The sequence below is a fragment of the Apium graveolens genome, chromosome 10, assembly GCF_009905375.1.
Source record: "Apium graveolens cultivar Ventura chromosome 10, ASM990537v1, whole genome shotgun sequence".
Taxonomy (NCBI): Eukaryota; Viridiplantae; Streptophyta; class Magnoliopsida; order Apiales; family Apiaceae; genus Apium; species Apium graveolens.
This window is the reverse complement of record NC_133656.1, coordinates 86,432,942-86,458,510: the sequence shown is the minus strand read 5'-3', so window position 1 is coordinate 86,458,510 and position 25,569 is coordinate 86,432,942. Positions and strand designations below refer to the sequence as shown.

The window sequence follows — 25,569 nt, the reverse complement described above, 5'->3', positions numbered from 1 at the left end:
AAACTGTTGAAAAGATGGGCACAGAAATGTTCCACATTCATACAAGCATGGTTGCTGCAAATGAGGAAGTTAGCAGATTGAAAAAGATCAATGAAAAACTTGAAAGTGAAAAACAAGAGACTGAATTGTTGCTGGTTGAGCTTGATATTGCTAAGAAAGAAAATGCATACTTAAAGAACAAATTAAAGTGTGCAAGTGAAATTGAGGCAGTATTGAGAGAAAAGCTGGAGAAGAATGAAGTGAAGCTGAAATCCTTCAAAAATGCTTCTGATTTGATTGGCCAATATCATGAAAAGAATAAGCCATGTGCAAACATTGCCATTGGTCTTGATTATGAGGATTTGAACAACAAGAGGAAGTCTGTCAGTGACAAAGGGAAATCAACTGAAACTGAAGATGTTCCAATTATTTTGAAGAAAGTTGAATCACCTTTGTTCAAGGCATGTGAAGTGAACTTCAGTGAAGAAGAGTTGATCATCAAACAGGAGATAGCTGATGAGGACAAGGAAAAGAAAAATGATGAGATAACTCAGTCTTCCATCTCTGTTGAAACACCAAAAGCCAATCAAGAAACTAAGGAGCCTATGAAGGAGATTAAAGCTAAATAGGTCAAAAAGAAAAAGAAGAATAGAAATGGAAAGATTGGGATAAACAAAAGCAATAATTTTGCTTATGTTGCAAATGCTCCTAGAAAGAGGTGTGAGAATTGTGGATCAATGAATCACCTAACTCATCTTTGTAAAAAGACTGTTAGCAATTCACCTGAAGGAGTCTGCAAGTACAATGAAGCTAAGGCAAATGATCCCTATTCATTCTGTGACAAGTTTGACTGCATTCCCTGCAACATGAAAGTGATGAAGAGTTGCTACAAATTGAGAATTGATCTCATAGAATCAAAAGTTGGTTCTATATCTGAAAGGGAAAATGCTCAACAGTCTATAAATTCCATTTTATCTCAAAATTCTCATTCTACTTCTGCAAAATCAGTTAACAAGAAGAAAGTGCCCAACACAACTTGGGTAGCTAAACACACTTAATCCTCATTATGTGCAGGGTAAAGGGAAGAAAGTCATATGGATCATTGATAGTGGATGTTCCAGGCATATGACAGGTGATAAGGCCCTGCTATCACAATTTGAGGAGATGGCTGACCCTTTGGCGACCTTTGGAGACAACAGCAAAGGATTCACAATGAGATATGGCAAGATTATTTCTAGAAATGTTGTCATTGAAGATGTAGCACTAGTTGCTGGATTAGAAGTAAATCTTCTAAGTGTTAGTCAATTTGCAGACAGAGGTTTTCAAGTTGTTTTCAACAAAGAAGATTGTGCTTTTATTAGCAAAAAGACTGGTGAAATTGCTCTTAAGGGAGTAAGAAAGGGAAGCTTGTTTGTTGCAGACTTAGACTCAACAAATAAGGAAGGAGTGTGTTGTTTCTACACCAAGGCATCAGAAGAGCAAATCAAACTGTGGCATAAAAAGCTATCTCACTTGAATTTCAAAGCAATCAACACCTTAGTCAAGAAGGAGCTTGTGAGAGACATGCCTAGTCTGGAATTTACTCAACTGGAAGTTTGTGAAGCTTGTCAGAAAGGAAAGATGAAAAGATCAAGTCACAAGTCAAAATCTGTGAATTCCATAAGTGCGCCTCTGCAACTTATTCACATGGACTTGTTTGGGCCAGTAAATGTCTTGTCCATTTCAAGGAACAAATATGCCCTTGTCATGGTTGATGATTTTTCAAGATACATTTGGGTTGAGTTCATGTACTCTAAAGATGAAACTCCAAACATTATAATTGAGCACATCAAGAAAATTGAGAAGCAAGCTGAAGGAAAAGTTAGTGTGAAAAGATTGAGGAGTGATAATGGAACAGAATTCAGAAACTCAACATTAAGTGAATTCTGCAAAAGCAAAGGCATTGTTCAAGAATTTTCAGCAGCTAGAACACCTCAACAGAATGAAGTAGTTGAGAGGAAAAATAGAACATTGGTTGAAGCTGCTAGAACTTTGCTACAAGATGCTCAGTTGCCAACTAGTTTTTGGGAAGAGGCTGTTAATACTGCACGCTACACTCAAAACAGATATCTCATCAACAAAGCTCATGGCAAATCACCCTACTCAATCATGTATAACAGGAAGCCTACAGTGAAGCATCTACATGTGTTTGGAAGCAAGTGTTATATTCTAAAAGACAACTCTGAATATGTGGGAAAATTTGACTCTAAAGCTTTTGAAGCAATTTTTCTGGGATATTCATTGGAAAGAACAGCCTACAAAGTTTATGTGATTGATCAAAAGAAAATTATGGAAAGCACAAATGTGACTTTTGATGATGACAAGTGTCCAGGCTTAAAATGCCTTGATGTAAATGATGCTGAAGCCCTTGCATTTGAAAACCTAACCATTGATAGTGATTCTAATGAGGAAGATGAAGTTGTGACACAATAAGTGACAAATGAAGAAACCTCTGAACAAAATCATGGAAATGAAAGCTCTCTTCAGACACCTGAATTTGATGGCACAAACTCAGGGGGAGAAGGAGAAAATGGAAATGACAGTCATGGTAATACTGAAGAAAATGATGAAGGCACTAGTCAACAGACACACACCAGAAAGTGGGATAGGAGTCATACAGTAGAAGCTATTATCGGTGATCCCTCAGCTGGTGTGAGAACTAGAAGTGCAACTGCTAATGAATGCCTACATGCATGTTTTCTATCTCAAGTAGAGCCCAAGAAAACTAAAGAAGCCCTATTGGATCCTGACTGGATATGTGCTATGCAGGAGGAGCTGAATCAGTTTGAGAGAAACAAAGTTTGGAAATTAGTCCCTGCACCAAAGAATATAAGCATAATTGGAACTAAGTGGGTGTACAGGAACAAAATGGATGAAAATGGAATTGTTACTAGAAACAAAGCAAGGCTGGTTGCTAAAGGCTACTCACAAGAAGAGGGAATTGACTATGATGAGACTTTTGCTCCTATTGCAAGACTAGAAGCAATAAGAATCTTTCTGGCATTTGCTGCACACTCAAATTTCAAGGTGTATCAAATGGATGTCAAGAGTACTTTTCTCAATGGTGAATTAGAAGAAGAAGTTTATGTACAATAGCCACCTGGCTTTGAAGATCCAGAATTTCCTAAATTTGTTTACAAATTACTTAAGGCTCTATATGGATTGAAACAGGCACTAAGAGCCTGGTATGACACACAGTCAGAATTTCTACTCAAACATGGTTTTACTAGAGGTACTATTGATAAGACTCTCTTCTACAAGAAGCATGGTGAAGATATGATCCTAGTTCAAATCTATGTCGATGATATCATCTTTGGATCTACAAATGAAAAGCTTTGTCAAAGATTCTCTAGGCTAATGCAGAGTGAGTATGAAATGAGCATGATGGGAGAATTGAGTTACTTCCTTGGCCTTCAAGTTAGTCAAAGAAGTGATGGTATTTTCATCAGCCAAACCACATATGTGAATGACTTATTGAAGAAATTTGGTATGGTGGATAGCTCACCTGCTTCTACACTAATGTCTACTGTAACCAAGTTGGATGAAGACAAGAAAGGCAAGAGTGTGGATATTTCAAGCTATCAGAGGGATGATTGGATCATTACTGTATTTGACTGCTAGTAGACCAGACATCATGTTTGCTACTTGTCTATGTGCCAGATTTCAAGCCAATCAAAAGGAATCACATTTGATGGATGTCAAAAGGATTATGGTATCCTAAGGGAACTAGTTTTGAAGTTGTTGGATACACAGATGCAGATTTTGCTGGATGCAGGGTTGATAGGAAAAGTACTAGTGGAAGCTGTCAATTTCTTGGTCAAAGACTTGTGTCATGGTATAGTAAGAAACAACAATCTGTGTCAACTTCCACAGCTGAGGCTGAATATATAGCTGCTGGAAGTTGTTGTGCTCAAGTGCTTTGGATTAGAAATCAGCTAATGGACTATGGTCTAGTGTTACACAAAATTCCTATTATGTGTGACAATACTAGTGCCATATCTATAGTAGTTAATCCTGTTAATCATTCTAGAACAAAGCACATTGATGTTAGGTACCATTTTATCAGGGAACATGCTGTAAATGGTACCATTGAGCTCATTTTTATTCCAACAGAAAAACAATTAGTTGATATTTTTACTAAACCTTTGGATGAAGCAACCTTCACTAGACTTGTGAGTGAAATTGGAATGCTCAATTCTTCATCCTAAGGCAAGAACTCAGCTAATGTTTGCAGCAGATTAATTTCTAATAAATCAACCCAGTTTGATTTAACTGGAAATTAACTGAAATATGAATTATAAATATTTCAGAAGCTCTGTATATTTATTTTTCTTTAAAAAAACTCAAAAATTAACTTAGAATATTTCAAATTCTAAGTAAACTGCTTAGTTGTTATTTTACATCTTAAATGTGTAAAAATTAGCACAAGGCAGATAAACAGTACTCAAAGGTATAGAGAACTGAGTTCTCGATAAGTCAAAATGACTTATCGACAAGTCATTTTGGAGTTCTCGAGTGAGTCCTCGATAAGTCAATTTACAGACTTCTCGAATGACTTCTCGATAAGCTCTATTATGACTTATCGATAAGACCATGTAGAGTTCTCTAATAGTGTTTGTTAGTCCCTTAACAATATAGCAAGAATTACAGAAGGGGGTTGAATGGAATTCTTGAACCTTTTTCTTGAAATAAAAATGTTAAACTCGATTATAGATATATTTGTTTTGATTTGCACAATGCGGAATGTAAACTTAATTGAATCAAAACGTAAGTAATTAAAAACAAGAGTCTTTAAAAACTTTCTGGTGGATTTAAACAATTCTACCAGAGATATATATAATATATCGAGAGGACTCTGTGTGCAGAAATGCTCACAGCTGCTTACAAATGAAACTACTTAGAATACAGGAAATGCTAATGATTCTGCTTACAAAGATTTCTCTGTTTAGTGTTTTTCAGCTTTCTCAGTTCTTTTTCTATTTGCTACTCTCTTGGTTTATATAATACCAAGATTACAAAGTCAAAAGGACTGAACAAATATAAAATCTAACAGTCTTAATCTTTGCTACTTTTTGTCCTCTATTACCCAGTCAATGGGCTTCCACAATGTGTTTGTATCCAACTCGACGGCTGTGTGTCAGCTTTCACTGTTCAACTGATGTTTGAATTCTTGATATGATCACCCGTCGACTTTCAGATCATCCGTCTATGACTTGATTGATCATCCGTCGACTGCTATGTTAAACATCCATTGATAGTCATTTGATCATCTGTCGAAGGCTTTGTTGATCATCCGTCGGTAGCTATTTTAGCACTTGACTTCATTTCACTTATACAGAATTACAAGACATTACTTATGTACAGTTAATCAACCTATTCTGTATATCTAGTTAAAGTCAACATGACTTATAGGCTACTACAGAATCTATACAAAGGTGCATACATCACTGTGCTACAAACTTATTATTCCATAAGCTACTCACTCGATGGATAATAAGTTAATCATCCGTCGGGACTATAATGAGTTATCCGTCGGGACTATAATTCTTATCCGTCGAGTGCTACATTATTTCACTAAGTAAAATCTACTTAGATGTTTCGTTTATGAAATCATCAAGTACACAACATATGCACAACAATCTCCCCCAATTTATGTCTACGGGAATTGTAGCCATAAATTAAGAGATACTTGATGATAACAAAACATCCTAAACATATATCTTTAAAGATAAGTAGATAAAACTGAAAGTGCTTTAATTAAACAAAATGTACAAGGTTTGGCTCACAGTCAATTCAAGATGCTCCTCTAGCCTGAGCAGGTTTTTCTAGTTTCTTGAAGGTCTGGATCTTCTTCCAAGCTTTCTGTTGTTTTCTTCAATTTGATTCTTGAGCTGCCTGTGGAATTCTAGTTCATCAGATTCTGAGAGATCTAGCATTTCTTGCATCTCCAAGAGAGTCTCATTGCTAGAGATACTCAATTGGTCTTCTAGTCTGAAGAATCTTCTCACACCCTTGTCATCCATGAATTCCATCAGCCAATAGGGCCTTAAATGCACTCTTCTCCCTGTGTATGGGATGATTAAAGTCTTTGGGAGTGAATCTTTAGCTCTAACACTCCTCAGCTCTTCAATCTTCTTCAATACTAGTCTTCTTGCGGTTACATTGAACCCAAAGTTTTTCTTGAAGGATGAATAGACTTTGATCAACACAGCTTGGCTTTCTTGAAGTATCCTGTGAAGAGGCCACTGCATCTCCCTTCCTCCTTTGTACTTGAACACCAACCTTTCAGGTAGGTTTCTGTATGCATCAATTGCCCTTACTTCATCCAGTTCATCCAGATAAAGATTTAGATCTGAGAATTCTTTGATGTCACACAAGTACAAGTAGTCTCCCCTGTTGACCTTGGGTTGAGCTTTGACTACTGACTTGGATTTGAGAGGTGACAGCTTCACTTTCTTGATTGCCCTTGATTTTGTCCTTCTTGGCTTAGTAAGAATTGGCAAGTTGAAGTCAGGAATTGGTAATTTATCCCACTCTATTGGCTCATCCTTTGGCACAATAGGCTCTCCATGTATGTTCCTGTAGGGGTCCACCACCCTTATGTCTTCAAATACCACAGAGGGCTTTGATGTTTGAGTTTTAGCTTGAGTGGATTCCTTAGGAAATTGATCTTCCAATTCCTTGTCAACAACATCCAGTTTCCTTTTTGTTCTTCTAGCCAGTTCTTTCTTTCTTGGGGATCTTTTCTGTTCTTCAATCTTCTTCATTGATTCAGCAGCTTCAGATGGTTGAGAGGGAATTTGTTGAGAAGAGTTTACAGCCTGTAGCTTGGCTAAGATAGCAATATGTTCTTTCTTTTGTTTAGACTTCTTTGCATCTAGAGCAGCTTGCCTCTTTTCCTGCTTTAATCTGGCTTTTTCTTCTTTCTTTGCTTGAGCAAACTGTGGATGTCCAGCTACCACACAAATTTCCTTTCCATTTCTGAATATCTTAGCAATTCTCCTTTTTGAGGCTGAATCAGCTGGATCTTTATAGAAGATAATGGATCTAGACATAAGCTTCTTTTCATCAGGCTTGGGTGTCTCATACACAGTGTCCAAGGGATTCTTCAAAGATGACTTTGTATAATTTTCCCTTGGTTTAAGAATTGTTTCAGCCTTTTATGATTTGATGCATGAAGATTGTCCTTTCTCCAGATAGTTCATGCTCATCTCATTCACACTGATTGGCTTGACATGAGAGTGATGGATGGCTGACTTAACTGGCTCCGTGACTAGTTCAAACTTTTTCTGAATTTTCTCATCAATATTTTCCCAGTTGATTAAACTCAAGTTTCCTTTTTCAGCAACTTTCAAATTTGCTGCTGCAGCTTCAATTAGATCTATACCATCTGCAACTGGTGGCTTGGAGATAGTAATTGAAGGTACAATTACTTTGTTGATTTGTACTTGAAGTTTCTCCCCCTCTGTTGGTCCTTTCTCCCCCTTACTTGATTCTCTCTCCCCCTTTTTGTTATCATCAAGTTGAGGAGTTAGGCCTTGTGCTTTAGCCAGTTGCATGAGAAGATTTGTCTGAGTCTGTTGATTTTGAAGAAGAATAGCCACTGAATCTTCAATAACTTAAACTCTATTTTCCAGTTTGGCTAGCTTCTTGTCAGAGTCTGATTCTCTCCTCAATCTTAGTAGTAGATCTTGCATGGTACTATATGGCATTACTGAATCCAGTTTCTCAGAGTTATAGGTCTTCAAGTCAGCTATATCTCTTTTCAATTCATCCATACTGAGATTCTGTCTTAAGTGCTGGATCTTCATTAAATGTAGAGAGTCTAGGTGAGCTTGAAGAACAGCGTTGGTACCAGCATCTGAGGTTTCCTGAAGGGCCTGTTGAATAGCCATTACTTGTTTGACCAAAGACACCTCAAATTGTCCTGGTGTAGATTCCTTTGCCCATGCCCATTCAGGTAAACTTAAAGCAGAACTTGGGCCTTCAGCTCCCCCTAAGTCCATGCTTCCATCCAAAGAACCAGAGTCATCATCATTAGAATTTACTCCAAATTCTTCAGATGGCTCTCCAGCTTGAGAAGGCATCCTGTTAACAGTAGCTTTATCTCTTTGAAGAGATTCTGTGGTGTGCACTAAATTCAAAGTCTGCTCTGCCTCCACATTGCCCTGAGCAGCCAACAATTGATAGGCTGGAACAGGGTGAGTAAAAGTGTCAGCATCCAAGGAAATGTTATCAATTACAGCTTTGTAATGTTGCTGAAATTGTCTTTCCTTTTCAGCATCATCCACAATCATTGACTCACTAGCAATGGCTGGATCCATTCTTATTTCTCCTGTACCTGCCTTTCTCTCATAGTCTCTCTTTTGTTGCATCAGGGTCTCACCCTGGCTCCCCACCCTCACACCCTCACCTTCACCTACTAAGGTGGGACTCCTCTCACTCACTTTTGCCAATCCTGAAGAAATGGATTGCTGAGATTCACTCTTTTCCTCTCCTTTTGCCTGGGAGCAACCCAATCTCTCACTCAATGCACTCTCCTCTCTCAGTCCTAAGAGTAATTGTATTACCACTAAATCTTCTGCACTTGAAATTATTGAAGTTTGAAGTTGTACAGAGACACTCGACGGATAAGTGATATCTGTCGGGTGAGTGGTAAAGCTATCCGTCGGATAACTGTTGTTAAACTTATCCGTCGGGATACAATCACTACTCGACGGATGAGCAATATCCATCGAGAGAGTAGAAATGAATGAGGTGGGAAGAGAAACTATTGTTGACTCTGTGTTGATTGAAGTTATTTGAGGCACAGATGTCATAATAGAATCTGAAAGAATTGGCAAGTGAGCCAACAAATCATCTAAAAGATGATGCTCATTTGCACTAGATTTTGGCTTCCCCAACAGAGTTAAAGAAGGGGAATCAGGAATTGAAGTGTTTATCATGTCCACTTCCAGTGAGTTAGTTGGTGAGTATGGTGTTTCAGTGGCTTCTATAATGAGAGATTTTGGCTGTGACTCCATATTTATTGGAGCCACGTCAATCTGAATTTGAGAAGGTGCAGGGACTGTGTCTTTAGCACCAATTTGCACTGTGTGTGTGCCCTGTGCATCCCCAGTTGTTTTGGATTTCTTCTTTCTAGTGTAAGTTTGGGGTGAGCTTGTGTCCCTAACCCTATTGGCCTGTGCTCTTGGATGAGAGCTTTGTTCAATAGCCACATCCTTTTGGGAGGATGCAGCTAGAAGTGAGCTTTTGTCCTTTTTAAGCACTGTAGTTTGTTGGGAAACTGCAGTGTGGCTAGGCTGGGATTCACTCAACTCTCCAACCTTATCCTTGGGGTTTCTTTGATATTCACCCCTTCCCTCACCTATCTGACCCTCCTTCACACTCCCCTCTTTGGCTTTGGTAGATTTTTCAACTGATACCTTTTGAGAGATACCAGAGGGGGTTTTCTTTGATTTTGATTTAGAAATTACAGTTGATTTGGCAGCTTTGGTAGACAACTGTTTGGTCATTGTCACAGTTGCCATAGCTATGCCTGAAGTCAAAGAAATAGAGGAGATTGGAATAGTTGAGGGTATGGATGAACTTACCTCACTTACCTGAGGTGTCAGCATTATAGGGAAAAAGAACATTGGCACATCCCTATGGTGGTTGGCTCTGTTCAAGTCTGCAATGATTCTTCTCTCTTGAACCCAACAAGCCAATTTGTTGTTTGGGTTCTCAAGTACAATCTCTTGACAAAGATGGTTAGCCAAAAGCATAAAAAATCTAGCATAGTAAACATTCTTTCCTCTTTTGGCTAAGTCACCTAGTTTAAAACCTAACTCATACACAATAAGGTCACTGAAATTGTAAAATTTGTCTGTAACTAGCATGTATAGCATGTTTAGCATGGAAATGTTCACAGAATCAAAATTACTGATTTTTCCAGAAAAGACTTTAGTTACAACATCACACATGTAACTCCATTCTTTCCTAAGACCTAGTCTTCTAATGTCACTTAGTTTTGTAGTAGGAAGTGCATAATGAATGGAATTGAGCATATTGACAATATCAGTGTCAGTGTGTGGTGCAGTTATATTATCATCAGGAATCTTGAAACATGCTTTTATTACATCACTATTGATACATAACTCATTACCTTTGATAGTTAGAGTGATGGATTTGTCAGTAGAGTTGTAGATTGCTATTGTCCACATCTCTTCAACAACTTCACAGTAAATTGTGGGTGATTCCAGCATGGCATAACTTAGTTTACAGCTTTTCACGAAGTCCATCATCCTGTGATAGTCTTCTGATTGCTGGATACCCTTATTTACCAAAGCAGTGAAGTTGTTCTTCTCATAGATGAACCCAGTCTGTGACATGATCTTTACTACGGGTGCCATTGTTAGAGAATTAAAGCTTGAAAAGAAAGAGGATTTTTGCTTGAAAGAGAATGAAATAACACAGTTGAATTTGAGAATGATAAAAGAAAATGATTAGAATGAAAAAAGCTTTTATACTTTGCTCAAAAACAATGGATAAAAATAATAAAGAGAAGTAAATTACCCAATAGACATTGCCTAAATTAGCCATTTTAAAAATAAACTGTAAAAATTTCACTCATTATCCGTCGCGTAATGCTTACAAACTGTAAGTATACTCGATGGATAATGTTCAGGGAATTAACGGTTAAGATTTAGACACTTCGATGGATGAGGATAAACTGTTATCCGTCGAGTTTTAAAAGTTTCCAGAAAAATAATTGATTTTTATTTGCACATTTTATATCGACGGATGACTCAACTCGATGGATAATGGTCATCCGTCGAGATGCAAATTTTGACTTAGCCAAAATTTCATCCATGACTAAAAATCAGTTAAATTTCTGGCTACTTTTCAACTTGCAAAATAACTCAGATAAGTTCAAGAGTAATTAAGCATACCTAACTCACTTACCAACCTAGAAAAGGTGGATTCATCCAGTGGCATGGTAAAAATATCTGCAAGTTGCTTCTCACTTGGAACAAAATGTAACTCTACAGTACCATTCATTACATGTTCCCTTATGAAATGGTACTTGATGTCTATGTGCTTTGTCCTTGAATCTTGCACTGGATTTTCAGTGATGGAAATTGCACTTGTGTTATCACAGAAAATAGGAATCCTTTCAACTTGCAAACCATAGTCTAGGAATTGATTTTTCATCCATAAAATCTGTGCACAGCAACTGCCAGCAGCAATATATTCAGCTTCAGCTGTAGAAGTAGAAACTGAATTTTGCTTTTTACTAAACCAGGACACAAGCTTGTCTCCTAAAAATTGACAGGTTCCTGTTGTGCTCTTTCTATCAATTCTGCAACCTGCATAATCTGCATCTGAATAACCAGTTAGATCAAAACCAGAATCTCTAGGATACCAAATGCCAAGTTTTGGTGTTCCCTTGAGATATCTGAAAATTCTCTTGATAGCTATCAAGTAAGACTCTCTAGGATCAACCTGAAATCTAGCACATAAATATGTAGCAAATATTATATCTGGCCTACTAGCTGTTAACTACAAAAGTGAGCCAACCATGCCTCTGTAGCTTGAAATATCCACAGACTTTTCAGTAGTGTTTAGTTCAAGCTTAGTGGCAGTGGCCATGGGAGTTTTTGCAGATGTGCAATCCATTAGATCAAACTTCTTTAAAAGATCAAAAATGTATTTAGTTTGACTAATGAATATTCCATCACTAACTTGCTTAACTTGTAAACCAAGAAAGTAAGTTAGTTCTCCCATCATACTCATTTCATACTTACTTTGCATCAGTTTGGCAAACTTTTTACAAAGTTTCTCATCTGTAGAGCCAAAAATAATATCATCTACATAAATTTGAACAAGTATGCTAGAGCCATTAACATTTCTGAAAAATAAAATTTTATCTACAGTACCTCTTGTGAAGTATTTTTCCAAAAGGAACTTTGATAAAATGTCATACCAGGCTCTAGGTGCTTGCTTCAGTCCATAAAGTGCTTTCAGTAGATAATAGACATACTCTGGAAAATTTGGATCTTTAAAACCAGGAGGTTGACTAACATACACTTCTTCCTCCAAATCTCCATTCAGAAATGCACTTTTGACATCCATTTGATAGACCTTGAAATTGGCATGGGCTGCATAGGCTAAGAAGATTCTGATGGCTTCAAGTCTTGCAACAGGAGCAAAAGTTTCATCAAAATCTATTCCTTCTTGCTGGCAATAGCCTTTAGCAACCAATCTGGCTTTGTTCCTTACTACTATGCCATTTTCATCCATCTTGTTTCTGAATACCCATTTGGTGTCTATTGGATTCTTTCCTTTAGGCTTGGGTACCAGCTTCCATACTTTATTCCTTTCAAATTGGTTTAGCTCCTCCTGCATAGCTAAAATCCAATCAGGATCTAACAAGGCTTCTTCTACCTTCTTTGGTTCTTCCTTTGACAGAAAGCTGATGTATAGACATTCTTCTTGAGTTGCTCTCCTGGTTTGAACTCTAGAAGAAACATCACCAATAATCAGTTCAAAGGGGTGATCTTTTGTCCATTTCCTTGGTTGAGGTAGATTAGCTCTAGATGAAGAGACCTCAATGTTGTCTTGATGTGTGATTGAGTTTTGATTGCTAGAAACTCCCCCTGAGTTTGTGGATCTTTGATTTGAGAAAGGGGTACTTTCTATAGGTGACCTTCCTTGATTTCCTGCTCCTTTAGATAACCCGACGGATGGTGAATTTTGAGTACCGATGGATGAGGCAGGTTGTCTTCCGACGGATAACACAGATTGCCTTCCGACGGATGAAGCATTATGTAACTCGATGGATGTTAAGTTATGTGCTTCATTGGTGGTAGATTTGTCTACATTATCCTTAGACACTGTTTCTTGATCACTCTCATCATCACTTTCATCAATGATCATCTCAACATTGTCGAATTTGAGCCTTTCATGGTAATCTCCATCTTTTAGTCCTTCAATCTTTTTATCATCAAACACAACATGTATAGATTCAACAACAATGTTGGTTCTTAGATTGTAGACTCTATATGCTTTACCAACAGCATATCCAACAAAAATTCCTTCATCTACTTTAGCATCAAACTTCCCATTTTGATCAGTTTGATTTCTCTGAATATAGCATTTACAGCCAAAGACATGAAGAAAGTTTAGAGTTGGCTTCTTGTTCTTGAACAATTGATAAGGAGTCATGCATCTTGCTTGATTAATCAGAGAGATATTCTGAGTGTAGCATGTAGTATTTACAGCTTCAGCCCAGAAATAAGTTGGTAATTTTGATTCTTCAAGCATTGTCCTTGCAGCTTCAATAAGAGATATGTTCTTTCTTTCCACTACTCCATTCTGTTGTGGAGTCCTTGCTGCTGAAAACTCATGCAAGATCCCATTTTCCTCACAAAATGCTCTCATGACATAGTTTTTGAACTCAGTTCCTTTGTCACTCCTGATTCTTCTAACTTTGAAATCAGGATGATTGTTAACTTGCCTTATGTGATTGATGATGATTTCACTAGCCTCATCTTTAGATTTTAGGAAATATGTCCAAGAGAACTTTGAGAAATCATCTATAATTACTAGGCAAAATCTTTTCTTTGAAATTGACAATACATTGACTGGTCCAAACAAATCCATGTGAAGCAGTTGCAGAGGCTCTTCAATTGTTGAATCAAGTTTCTTCCTGAATGATGCTTTGATCTGCTTCCCTTTTTGACAGGCATCACACAGTCCATCCTTTGTAAACTCCACTAGAGGAATGCCTCTAACTAGCTCTTTCTTTACCAGCTCATTCATGGTCTTGAAGTTTAAATGGGATAGCTTCTTGTGCCATAGCCAACTTTCATCTTGACTTGCTTTACTGAGAAGACAAGTTATAGATTCTGCTTTAGTTGAGTTGAAGTCAGCTAGATACACATTTCCTCTTCTCACACCAGTGAGAACCACTTTGTTATTTTGATTGTTAGTCACAACACAGGCTTCTTTGTTGAAGGTTACTGAGTTGCCTTTGTCACAAAGCTGGCTGATACTCAACAGATTGTGTTTGAGACCATCCACTAAGGCAACCTCTTCAATGATGACATTGTCCTTTGAAATCAAGCCATATCCCACAGTATATCCTTTGCTGTCATCTCCAAAAGTAATACTTGGGCCAGCTCTCTCCTTAAACTCTGTAAGCAGGGTAGAATCACCAGTCATGTGTCTTGAACAACCACTATCCAAGTACCAAAGATTCCTTCTGTTTCCCTGCACACATCAAAATCAAATCAAGTTAATTTTGGTACCCAAGTTTCCTTGGGTCCTGCCTTGTTAGCTTTCTTCTTCTGTTTCTAGGTCTTAACTCATTTGACTTAGGAATTTCAGATTCTTCCTTAGTCATTTGGGTTGGGCCTTTGAAACCACTAGATGCAACATAATTATCATGCATGTTATGGCTAACAGGAAATGGCATGCTTGGTGCAAACATGTTATTCCAGTAAGGCATGCTAAATGGCATTTGAGGCATATTGTATGCAGCATAATATGAATTAGGTGCAAATGGCATATTAGCAAACTGTGCATTCATATTCTGTGTAGGCATAGCATTAACAGGCATGGGAGGCATGGCATTCATGTTAGGAAATTGAGGCTGAACAGATACGGGAGTAGGCATGGCAGATTTGCAATTAACTGACAAATGATTTACACTACCACACTTGACACAGATTTTTCTAGGAGCATATTTATCAGGTGTGTAGTTATTGTGTTTGTTAATCCCTACTTTACCAGTCCTATTGTTTTTCCTTTTAGTCTCTGTTTTTACCTCTATCTTCTCAAGTCTGTCACTTAACTGTTTGACAGTCATGTGACCAGCATTAGCCTTTTTCCCTTTCTTACCTTGACTTGACTCTCCTGAAACAAAGTTCTTGGAAACAGACCCATACTTTTCATTTAGCTTGATTAATTTGGCTTTGCTAATGGGTTTGCTTACAGCCGACGGATAAGGATTTTTATCATTCGACGGATAACACTTTTTGTTATCTGACGGATAGTCCTCATCATCCGTCGAGTCTACATCTGTCAGCAACCCATCTACTAAAATAGGTTCTAGTTTCTCCTTATTCTTTTTCCAGGCTTCATCACAAAAAGACTCAATTCCTTGAACCTTGGTGATTTGAGCATGAACATCCCTAGATGTTTTCCATACTTTAATCACTTCTTGTTCACGCTCGAGCTGCTTCTTCAAAATCTCTTCCTTTTTCAAGGACTCTGTTAATTCCTCCTTGGAAATCCTACACTCAATTTTTAGTTTCTCAAACTCAATAAATTGAGACTCAAGCACATTATTCCTCTCACTTAAAAACAAGTTGTTTTCTTTGATTTTAGCATTTTCCTTAGTAAGAGACTTAAGTGTAACACGCAAATGATACAATTCTGTAGACATGTCATTTATTGCATCATTACACTCAGCTTTAGATAAATGTGCAAGGTTTTGTAGTGATTACCTGATTGCTTGAGGAACTTGTCTCTGTTTCATCAGACTTGGCCATAAGGGCTAGATTGACATAGCTGACATCTTCATCTTCATCCAAGCCATCAGCTTACCAATCATTCTCTTGTGTAATAAAAGCCCTTTCCTTTTGTTTAAGTAGATCAAAGTATTTTTTCTTGTAATCTACAGACTCAAACCTTTTCTTACTGGAATCTGACTTTCTACACTCATTTGCAAAATGCCCTGCCAAGCCACATTTGAAACATTTGAATTTTGACTTATCCACCATGTTTCTATTTGGCTTGGCTGCTCCAAAGTTCTTTTTGAACTTGAGCTTGGCAAATCTTCTTGAAAGGAATGCTAGGTGCTCATCTATGTCCTCCATGTCATCTTGGCTCAATGATTCTTCACTTTCTGCAGCTAGCCCCTTACCCTTGCTTTCACAGACCTTTGAAGTTGATTCCACATCTTCCATCTTCACTTCTTTCTCCTTTTCCAGATCAGCAACTAGTGCAATGGATCCTCCTTTCTTCTTTCCTCTCTCCATTCTTTCATCCTGCTCTATCTCAAGCTCATAGGTTTTTAGAATGCCATACAGTCTCTCTAAAGTAAACTCCTTATAATCTTGTGAGTTTCTCAATGAGACTGTCATTGGTTTCCATTCCTTTGGAAGAGATCTGAGAAATTTCAGATTGGAGTCTTTAGTCTGATAGACTCTTCCATGCAACTTAAGAGCATTTAGTAGTTTTTGGAATCTACTAAAAATGTCAGTGAGTGACTCACTTTCTTCATTGTAAAAATGCTCATATTGCTGAATGAGGAGCTGCATTTTATTTTCTCTTACTTGCTCAGTACCATCACAGATTATCTGTATTGTGTCCCAAACTGCCTTGGTAGTCTTGCAGTTGATGATATTATCAAACATGTCTGCATCAACACCATTGAACAGAATGTTCATGACCTTTTTATCTTTCCTGACTTGTTCAATGTTAGAATCAGACCATTCATGCCTTGGCTTTGGAACAGATGGCTCATTTCCTGTTGCAGCTCTCATTGGACCATGAGGGCCTCTTTCTATGCAGTCCACATAGGCCTCATCTTGAGAAAGCATATGAAGATGCATCTTTACCTTCCAATGATGGTAATTATCTTTATCAAGAAAAGGAATCTTGACTCTAACATCTTTCTTGTTCATCTTGCTGAATTGTTTTGATCTTTAAACTCTTTGTAGATTAAGAGCTTGCTCTGATACCAATTGTTAGTCCCTTAACAATATAGCAAGAATTACAGAAGGGGGGTTGAATGGAATTCTTGAACCTTTTTCTTGAAATAAAAATGTTCAACTCGATTATAGATATATTTGTTTTGATTAGCACAATGCGGAATGTAAACTTAATTGAATCAAAACGTAAGTAATTAAAAACAAGAGTCTTTAAAAACTTTCTGGTGGATTTAAACAATTCCACCAGAGATATATATAATATATCGAGAGGACTCTGTGTGCAGAAATGCTCACAGCTGCTTACAAATGGAACTACTGAGAATACAGGAAATGCTAATGATTCTGCTTACAAAGATTTCTCTGTTTAGTGTTTTTCAGCTTTCTCAGTTCTTTTTCTATTTGCTACTCTCTTGGTTTATATAATACCAAGATTACAAAGTCAAAAGGACTGAACAAATATAAAATCTAACAGTCTTAATCTTTGCTACTTTTTGTCCTCTATTACCCAGTCAATGGGCTTCCACAATATGTTTGTATCCAACTCGACGGCTGTGTGTCAGCTTTCACTGTTCAACTGATGTTTGAATTCTTGATATGATCATCCGTCGACTTTCAGATCATCCGTCGATGACTTGATTGATCATCCGTCGACTGCTATGTTAAACATCCATTGATAGTCATTTGATCATCCGTCGAAGGCTTTGTTGATCATCCGTCGGTAGCTATTTTGGCACTTGACTTCATTTCACTTATACAGAATTACAAGACATTACTTATGTACAGTTAATCAACCTATTCTGCATATCTAGTTAAAGTCAACATGACTTATAGGCTACTACAGAATCTATACAAAGGTGCATACATCATTGTGCTACAAACTTATTATTCCATAAGCTACTCACTCGATGGATAATAAGTTAATCATCCGTCGGGACTATAATGAGTTATCCGTCGGGACTATAATTCTTATCCGTCGAGTGCTACATTATTTCACTAAGTAAAATCTACTTAGATATTTTGTTTATGAAATCATCAAGTACACAACATATGCACAACAGTGTTAATTCACAGAGTTCTCGACAAGAATATTTTGAGACTTATCAATAACTCGGAACTAAAATAATTTAATTTAATGAATTATTTTAGACAAATACTTTTGAAAATTTATTTTGATCTCAATTTGATTCAATTCAAATAAATTAGAATTATTCCAGTCCTTTTTGGACAAACTGGGCATTTATTAGAGTTCTCGATAAGTCACTTGACTTCTCGAATGTACCTTTTTCATATTTAAAATTACTTCTCGATAAGTTTAATATCAAATGTTTATTTGACTTCTCGATAAGTATTTTACTTTTTCTATAAATACCCAGACTTCTCCATTAATATTAACTTGGAATTTCTCAAAACTCTAAGTAAACTGAATATTTATTACGTCATATCTTCAGTATGTGAACTTAATAAATAACAGATCAAAAGAAGCAAAAAGTATGAAAAACTGAACAAATTTAATTCATAAATTCTGTTCATAAAAATACTTTTGACATATTTAGTCTCTAAATTTCTCTGACTTATTGACACATTTGCGTGCTTATATAATTTCTTGCTTACGTTGAAATATGTTAGTCCAATATTAGTAGACTGGTACATTAGTTGTGTTGTTTTGCGTATGCTGATAGTGATAATCATATCTGATTGCTTGCTAATAGGGAGAGTTACTTTTTGTGTAGGGAGTACACGTTTATTTGCATGGGGAATAGTTACTTTTTAATATAATCTAATATTCTTGAGTACCTGCATGGGGAATAGTCACTAGTCATTTCTAGCTGTCAAGTAGGCTTATGTGATTATTACTCCTATTATCCAGGCAACTCAAGAGTCTCTTAGTTTCTATCTTTACTCCATTTATAAATTAAAATGCTTCACTCTTTATCACTCATCACTCTCCAACTCTCATCAAAAACATCAAATTTCAAACTCCCTTCGGACTTCAAGTCCTCATCAAGGGGTAGTTTACAGCCCCTTTGATGTTCCACTTGAGGTCTTTTACGGACTCTCGTGGGATGATCAAATTGACATTCTTTTCTTTGAGATGGAAGCCTCTTTCGAGCAGGAGAGGCGAGCAAGGGAGGCTGAGCAGCAATGCCTTGCTGCTTTGGAGTTGCAGGAGAGGATCATCTCTCTTGCACACTCCATGTTCGGGGCTTACCAGCGCAGGGCAAGGAGGTTGGAGGGTGAGAAGAAGAAGTCTAAATTAGAGTAGTTAGGATTAGGATTTACTTTATGTAATCTGCATCTTAATGTACTCTATGTTTAATATTAATGAAATTATCTTCTTCTTTATCAATTTGTTTTTGTTGCTTGATTGTTTATGTCATGATTGCCTTGTGTTTACAAATTGATTGATTATTAGTTTTCCTGTCATAATGCATGCAACTATATGTCTCAATGGTTATGCCCAATCAATATAGATAAATATGTTCAATGCATTACAGGTTCAACACAATCCACTCAAACAATAACAGGAGATTCAAGTTTCAATCAACAGGTATGTGTGTCAAACACAAACTAGAACTTTCAGACAAGAATCAGAACTTTCATTAAATATGGAACAGCAACACAAACACAAACTCAAACACAATCCCACTCAGGTAACTCTCAAAAGGAACCTGTTTTATAAAAGGACAGCAATGTCTTGATGACTTTCAGATTGATTCAGTTGTTTGAGAAAAGAATCCACCAAACATGAAAGTTTATCAGTTTACAGAATATTTCATGAATATCACTAATGCACCTTCATGTGCACAAACAGTCCTCACGGACTGAAAGGTTTGAGGGTAGTACTCCTGAGGGGGAGCTATCTAAATCCTCTCCAATTCAACTGGAGGTTCCTCAAAATGGTTAACTCCCCTCATAACTCTAGCAGAAGTTGTCTCAGCAGTCAAAGCTAGAAGAACAATTGCCTATGACAATGTCATAAAAAGGGCAATCTTATCACATTTAAGTGACAGTGCATGGTGGGATAAATTTCGCCTTACTGGTCTGTATGGAGAGCCTAATAGAGCCAGAAGAAGAAATACGTGGGATTTGATTCGTTATCTTCACCAGAACTCGCAGCTTCCCTGGTGTATAATTGGTGACATGAACACCATTACTCATGAAGATAAGAGGGGTGGTCGACAATATCCTAACTGGTTACTTCAGGGGTTTATACAGGCTATTGAAGACTGTGAGCTAATCGATTTGGAATTAAAAGGATATCAATTTACTTTTGAGAAAAGCTATGGCACGAACGCTTAGATCGAAGTCAGATTGGACAGATCCCTGGTTTCACACAGTTTTTTGAATATTTTTAAAAATGTTCAGCTCACAAACTTGGAATTAACGACCTCTGACCATAGCCCTATTTTGATTGAGCCAGTGATTACTTCCAATGTGGTTCCTTCAAAGAGGTTTAGGTTTGAAAACGCGTGGCTTCGAGAGCCAATGTGTCAGCAAATAGTAGAAGAAATGTGGAGGATGTACGCAGGTCTTTCACTGCAGCAAAAAATTGCTAAGTGTGCTGAGTCATTACAGATATGGGGCCAGGAGATTACTGGCAGCTTCAAGAGTAGAATAAAACGGAGTAAGAACATTCTCAAAAATCTGAAGGGTCGACGTGATGCAGCATCTATAGAGCAGTATAAAGAAGCAGCCAAACAACTGCATGAAACATATACACAACAGGAAGTTTTCTGGAAGCAACGAAGTAAACAGTTGTGGCTCAAAGAAGGGGATAGTAACAGCAGATTTTTTCACGCGGCGACAAAAATTAGAAGGAAAACTAACACCATCCATTCTCTCCTGGACAACAATGGTCAATCTGTTAGTTGGAACTCAGGTTTGCAGGAGCTGATGATCGTTTACTTCTCAACTCTTTTTAAATCTGCAGAATCGGAATGGGAGCCTGTGATTGAGTGTGTGGACCGACGGATTACAGAAGAGCAAAATCTGGAGCTCTTAACGCCAATTGAGGAAGAGGAGGTTAAACGAGCATTATTTTCAATGCATCCGGGAAAATCTCCGGGACCGGATGGTATGAGTCCCGGTTTTTACCAAAAATATTGGAATACAGTGGGCAATGATCTTATATCTTTGGTGAAGCGTTTCTTTGACACTGTCTCTTTCGATAACCACCTTACGAACACAAACATAGTGCTGATTCCAAAAAAGAAATGTCCAGTTTATACGACTGATTTACGTCCGATTTCCTTGTGCAATGTGGCATATAAAGTCATCTCTAAGGTGTTGGCAAATAGGCTTAAACGTGTTATTAACGGGATAATCTCTGAAACACAAAGTGCGTTTATTCCTGATCGTTTAATTACATATAATATCATGTTGTCCTATGAAGTCATGCACTTTCTGAAAAGGAAGACTAAAGGAAAGAAAGGCTGGATGGTTTTGAATTTAGACATGAGTAAGGCGTACGACCGAGTTGAATGGGGCTTTTTGAAAGCAATGCTCACAAGAATTGGGTTTAGTAATAATCTGGTAACTCTTTTCATGTCTTGTGCTACTTCAGCTCATTACCAGATATGTCATGCTGGCAGGGAATTTGGAACTATACTTCCGGAGAGGGGTATTTGCCAAGGCGATCCGCTTTCATCATATCTTTTTTTTAATTTGCATGGAGGGTTTTACAGCTCTAATTAAAGATTATGAAAGAAGGAAGTTTATTCAGGGCATACATGTTGCAAGAGGTGCACCTACATTGTCTCACATGTTTTTTGCCGACGATAGCCATATATATTATCAGGCAAGTGAGTTGGAAGCAGACCATGTTATGAATATGTTGAGTATCTTTGAGAAAGCTTCGGGTCAGCAAATAAATATTGATAAGTCTTCTGTATTTTATAGTCTTAATACAGAGACAACAACTAAACAAGCTCTCTGTGATAAGCTTCATTTCCAGGAGGCTGAGGCAGGCAGCAAGTATTTGGGACTGTCAAACGTATTGGGACGGAACAAATCGGCTATTTTGGGGTATATAAAGGACAGGCTTCAAGATCGTGTGAAGGGCTGGGACAAGAAAAGCATTTCTAAAGGAGGAAAAGAAATCTTGTTAAAAATAGTTGCACAATCTCTTCCTAATTATGCAATGAATGTCTTCCTTCTACCTTTGGAGGTTTGCAAAGATTTAGAAAGAATAATGTGTAGGTATTGGTGGAAGAACGATTCAAACAAGGAGAAGGGTATTCACTGGATGTCTTGGGAATGAATGTGTAGAAGAAAGGCTGATCGCGGTCTCGGTTTTTGTAGTTTGAGGGATTTCAATGTAGCCCTATTGGGAAAGCAGGGGTGGAGACTCATTCAACATCCTACTAGCCTGGTAAGCAAAGTTTTTCAAGCTCGTTATTATCCTAGCAGTTCGTTTTTAATGGCCAAGTTAGGAAGTAATCCGAGTTACATCTGGCGTAGTATCATAGAGGCCCAGACTCTATTGAAAAGAGGTGTTGTCCGTCGAGTTGGTTCAGGAAGGGAGATCGATATTCTGAACGATCCGTGGTTACCATGTGTTGATGACCCTTTTGTTCGTACGAGGCATGAAGCTCTAGTTAATAACAAGGTTCAGTCGTTAATGGTTACAGGGGAAAGAGTTTGGGATAAGGAGTTAATAACAGACATTTTTGAGGAACGGGACGCTAACTTAATATCTGCTATTCTGCTTCGAAGTGATATGGAGGACTCTTGGTACTGGAAAGAAGAGAAGTTAGGCCATTATTCAGTGAAGAGTGCATATGGGATGCTGCAAAGGGAGAAGAATGCTAATAGCAATACTGCTGATAACTCTGGTTTCTAGCGGAAGTTATGGAATCTGAAGGTTCCAGCCAAGGTGAAGAATCTGGTATGGCGCGCTGCAACTGGATGTCTACCAACAAAGGTACAGTTAAGAACTAAACATGTGGATATTACTGATAATTGTGCCATCTGCAACAATGCGTCGGAGTCCATTTTTCACAGTCTGATCTCTTGTCAATTTGCAAGAGATTGTCTGGGTTATGTGATAAATTGTAACAGAGACCAAGTGCAGCAGTGCTTCTTGTCATGGCTCGCTGAAATTTTCAACACGAAGCAGATTAAGGAGATCAATAATATTGTAATGGTCTTATGGTCAGTATGGAAGAGCAGGAACGAGCTGGTGTGGAATCAAAGGGGAATGAGTGTTATAGAAGTTGTGGAATCTGTAAAATCATTACTTTACCAATGGCAAAGTGCTCAGGATAAAACATTTGACAGTTTTCTTGGTCTCATGACTCGAGAGGACGGAGCTGATCACTGGAGGTTACCAACGGAAGGAACGGTTAAAGTAAACACAGATGCTGCAATTTTCAGTAGCTCAGACCACTTCAGTTTTTCAATGGTTGCTCGCTCCCACAGTGGTGAGATGATAGAGGCTAAATATGTGGGTAGAAAAGGAGTTATTCAGCCTGAGTTAGCAGAAGCGATAGGTGTCAAGGAAGCTCTTAGTTGGGTGAAGAAGAACAAATGGACGAAGGTCGAAGTTGAAACTGATTGTTTGGTTGTCGTACAAGCAGTCAGAAGCAATGCAATCAAACTCTCATACCTTAGTGGCATTGTAGAGGAGTGCAAGCAATTATTATCGAGTTTTAGAGATCAACAAGTGACGTTGAAGTTTATTAAGCGGTCTGCGAACAAAGTAGCTCATTATGTAGCTAGACACACTTGTTCATTAGCTGATCGTAGTTGGAGGATGGATAATATTCATCCGGATTTCTTAATTATTTTGTATGAGGACTTGAAAGATTAATAAAATTTTATTTACGTGGCAAAAAAAAGTGACAGTGCTCTGCAAGGTGCACAAAGGTTTGAGGCTAGTGTACATGACAGTAACCCAGTCCAATCCTCTCCAATTCCATTGGAGGTTCTCACTACAAGTGGAGGACAACACACTGTCACAACCACAGAGCAATCTGTGAGTCAAACTGTGACCCCAGTCATAGATGCTTATGCACTCATTTTTCTGGTGAAATGAGTATGATTAGCCCTATATGGTCTTTCTCTAATCATATGATCACAGATTACCTCTTCTCAGCCACCTCTTATTTTTGTAGGTCAAACAACATTTGAGCCTTTCATGTGAGAATAAGAGAAAAGATTGAGTGAAAAACAAAGAATAAGAGAGGCAGGATCCTTCCTGGCAAAAGGAGAGGTAGATGAATTTATGGATTTAGTAATCCTTGTGAGGGAACTCTGACTCTCAAAAGTCATGAGACTAGTGCAGTGAGAATTGGTGAGACTACTTATTCAAAAGAACAGAGAGCTTAGGACTTTTATCACTAACAGATTTTTCTACAGATCTAAGTGAAACTTCTATTGTTTAAAACTTATCACCATGAATCTCAATAAAGCTTGAAGCTGCAGACAGTGTTCCAAATGGACAATGACAACAGCTTGAACAATGTGCATTTAGCTGGATTTTTCTTCCTGGAGATAATGTCAAAAAGGGGGAGAATATATCTAAATGCCAAAACAGCTAATAGATGTTGAATATATCTAAATGCAACTCAACAGAAGAAGACCTGGTGGGAAGACTGGTTTTGGTTTCTGCATTTAGTTAAAGTTTTGACATCAATCAGAACTTGTGCATAATTTCATAATGAACAAGTTGGGGGAGATTGTAATATATAATAGATGATGTCAAAGATTACTGGAGCTAATAATATCATCAACATCTATGATTTGAGTATATCAGAAGATTTGAAGGCAGCAGGCAAGAGCAGAATATCAAAGGATGGAAGATTTCTGAATATAAAAGCTGGCTCTTTGTCAAGTTACAGGATAGGGATGTTAGCTAGATATCCTAAGCCAGATTTGCTGAAACTAATAGAGGCTCTAGCTGACACCCCCATTCTAGAAGAATTGGAAATACTTGTGCAAATTAAGAACATAATTGAGAAAGAATCAGACAGCTCAGCTTTACTTAATTATTGTAAACTGTCCAATGTACATGTGTTGTATTAGCTTTTGTATCATTTTATTTTCATTCTTTAACTTGGGGTTAGTCTTGTTAACAGGCATGAATTTGTGATAAGCAATCTTCTCACAAATTGGGGGAGATTGTTGTGCAAGACATGCCTGTATTATAACAAGACTAAGTCATATTGACAACCCTAAGATTAGTTGTATTGTAACCTTAATCTGTAATTCATACTTGTAACACTTAATGTCTGTAAAATGTAAATGGAGCAGACTGGAGCATTTTTCTCTAAACAGTGTCAAGCCTAAGAATTCTATCTGGAAGAAGATCAAAAAGATCATGCCTCAGAAGAATTATGAAGAAGCTTGGAGTTGAATAAATCTGTTTGGTGTAAAACATTCTAAGTCAAGATCTCTACAAGTCACAGAATTAGTGTTATAGAGAAATCATTCGAGAACTTCAGAATTACTTATCGAGAAGTCATTTAAACTCCGGAGAGTACCGACGGATGAGTAACATCTACTCGACGGATGAGCAATATCTACTCGACGGATGAGGAATGTCTACTCGACGGATAAGCCATCACTAATTGACGGATAAGCAACATCCACCGGGTGTAGAGAACTCAGGAATTGTCTGTCGAGAACTCAGAGATATCAACAAGTATACATTCATTAGAGAACTCTGAGTTATTGATAAGCCAAAGTTCATTAGAGAACTCTGAGTTATCGATAAACCAAAATTCACTAGAGAACTCAGAGTTATCGATAAGTCTAGGCAACAATGAAGTTTCAGAGATATCGACAAGCCAACATGCCTATTGAGATGTCGAGTTCTCTACAGCTTAACTGAAGATCTCGAAGTGAAGAA

At 37.6% G+C, this 25,569-nt stretch overlaps 1 protein-coding gene across 1 annotated transcript; it reads left to right on the top strand.

Moving 5' to 3' along the window:
* The first annotated feature begins 22,860 nt into the window (after positions 1 to 22,860).
* On the top strand, positions 22,861 to 23,529 carry LOC141690721 (uncharacterized). Its single transcript, XM_074495497.1, has one exon. It carries the CDS (start codon positions 22,861 to 22,863, stop codon positions 23,527 to 23,529), a length of 669 nt encoding a protein of 222 aa, XP_074351598.1.
* Positions 23,530 to 25,569: the final 2,040 nt, after the last annotated feature.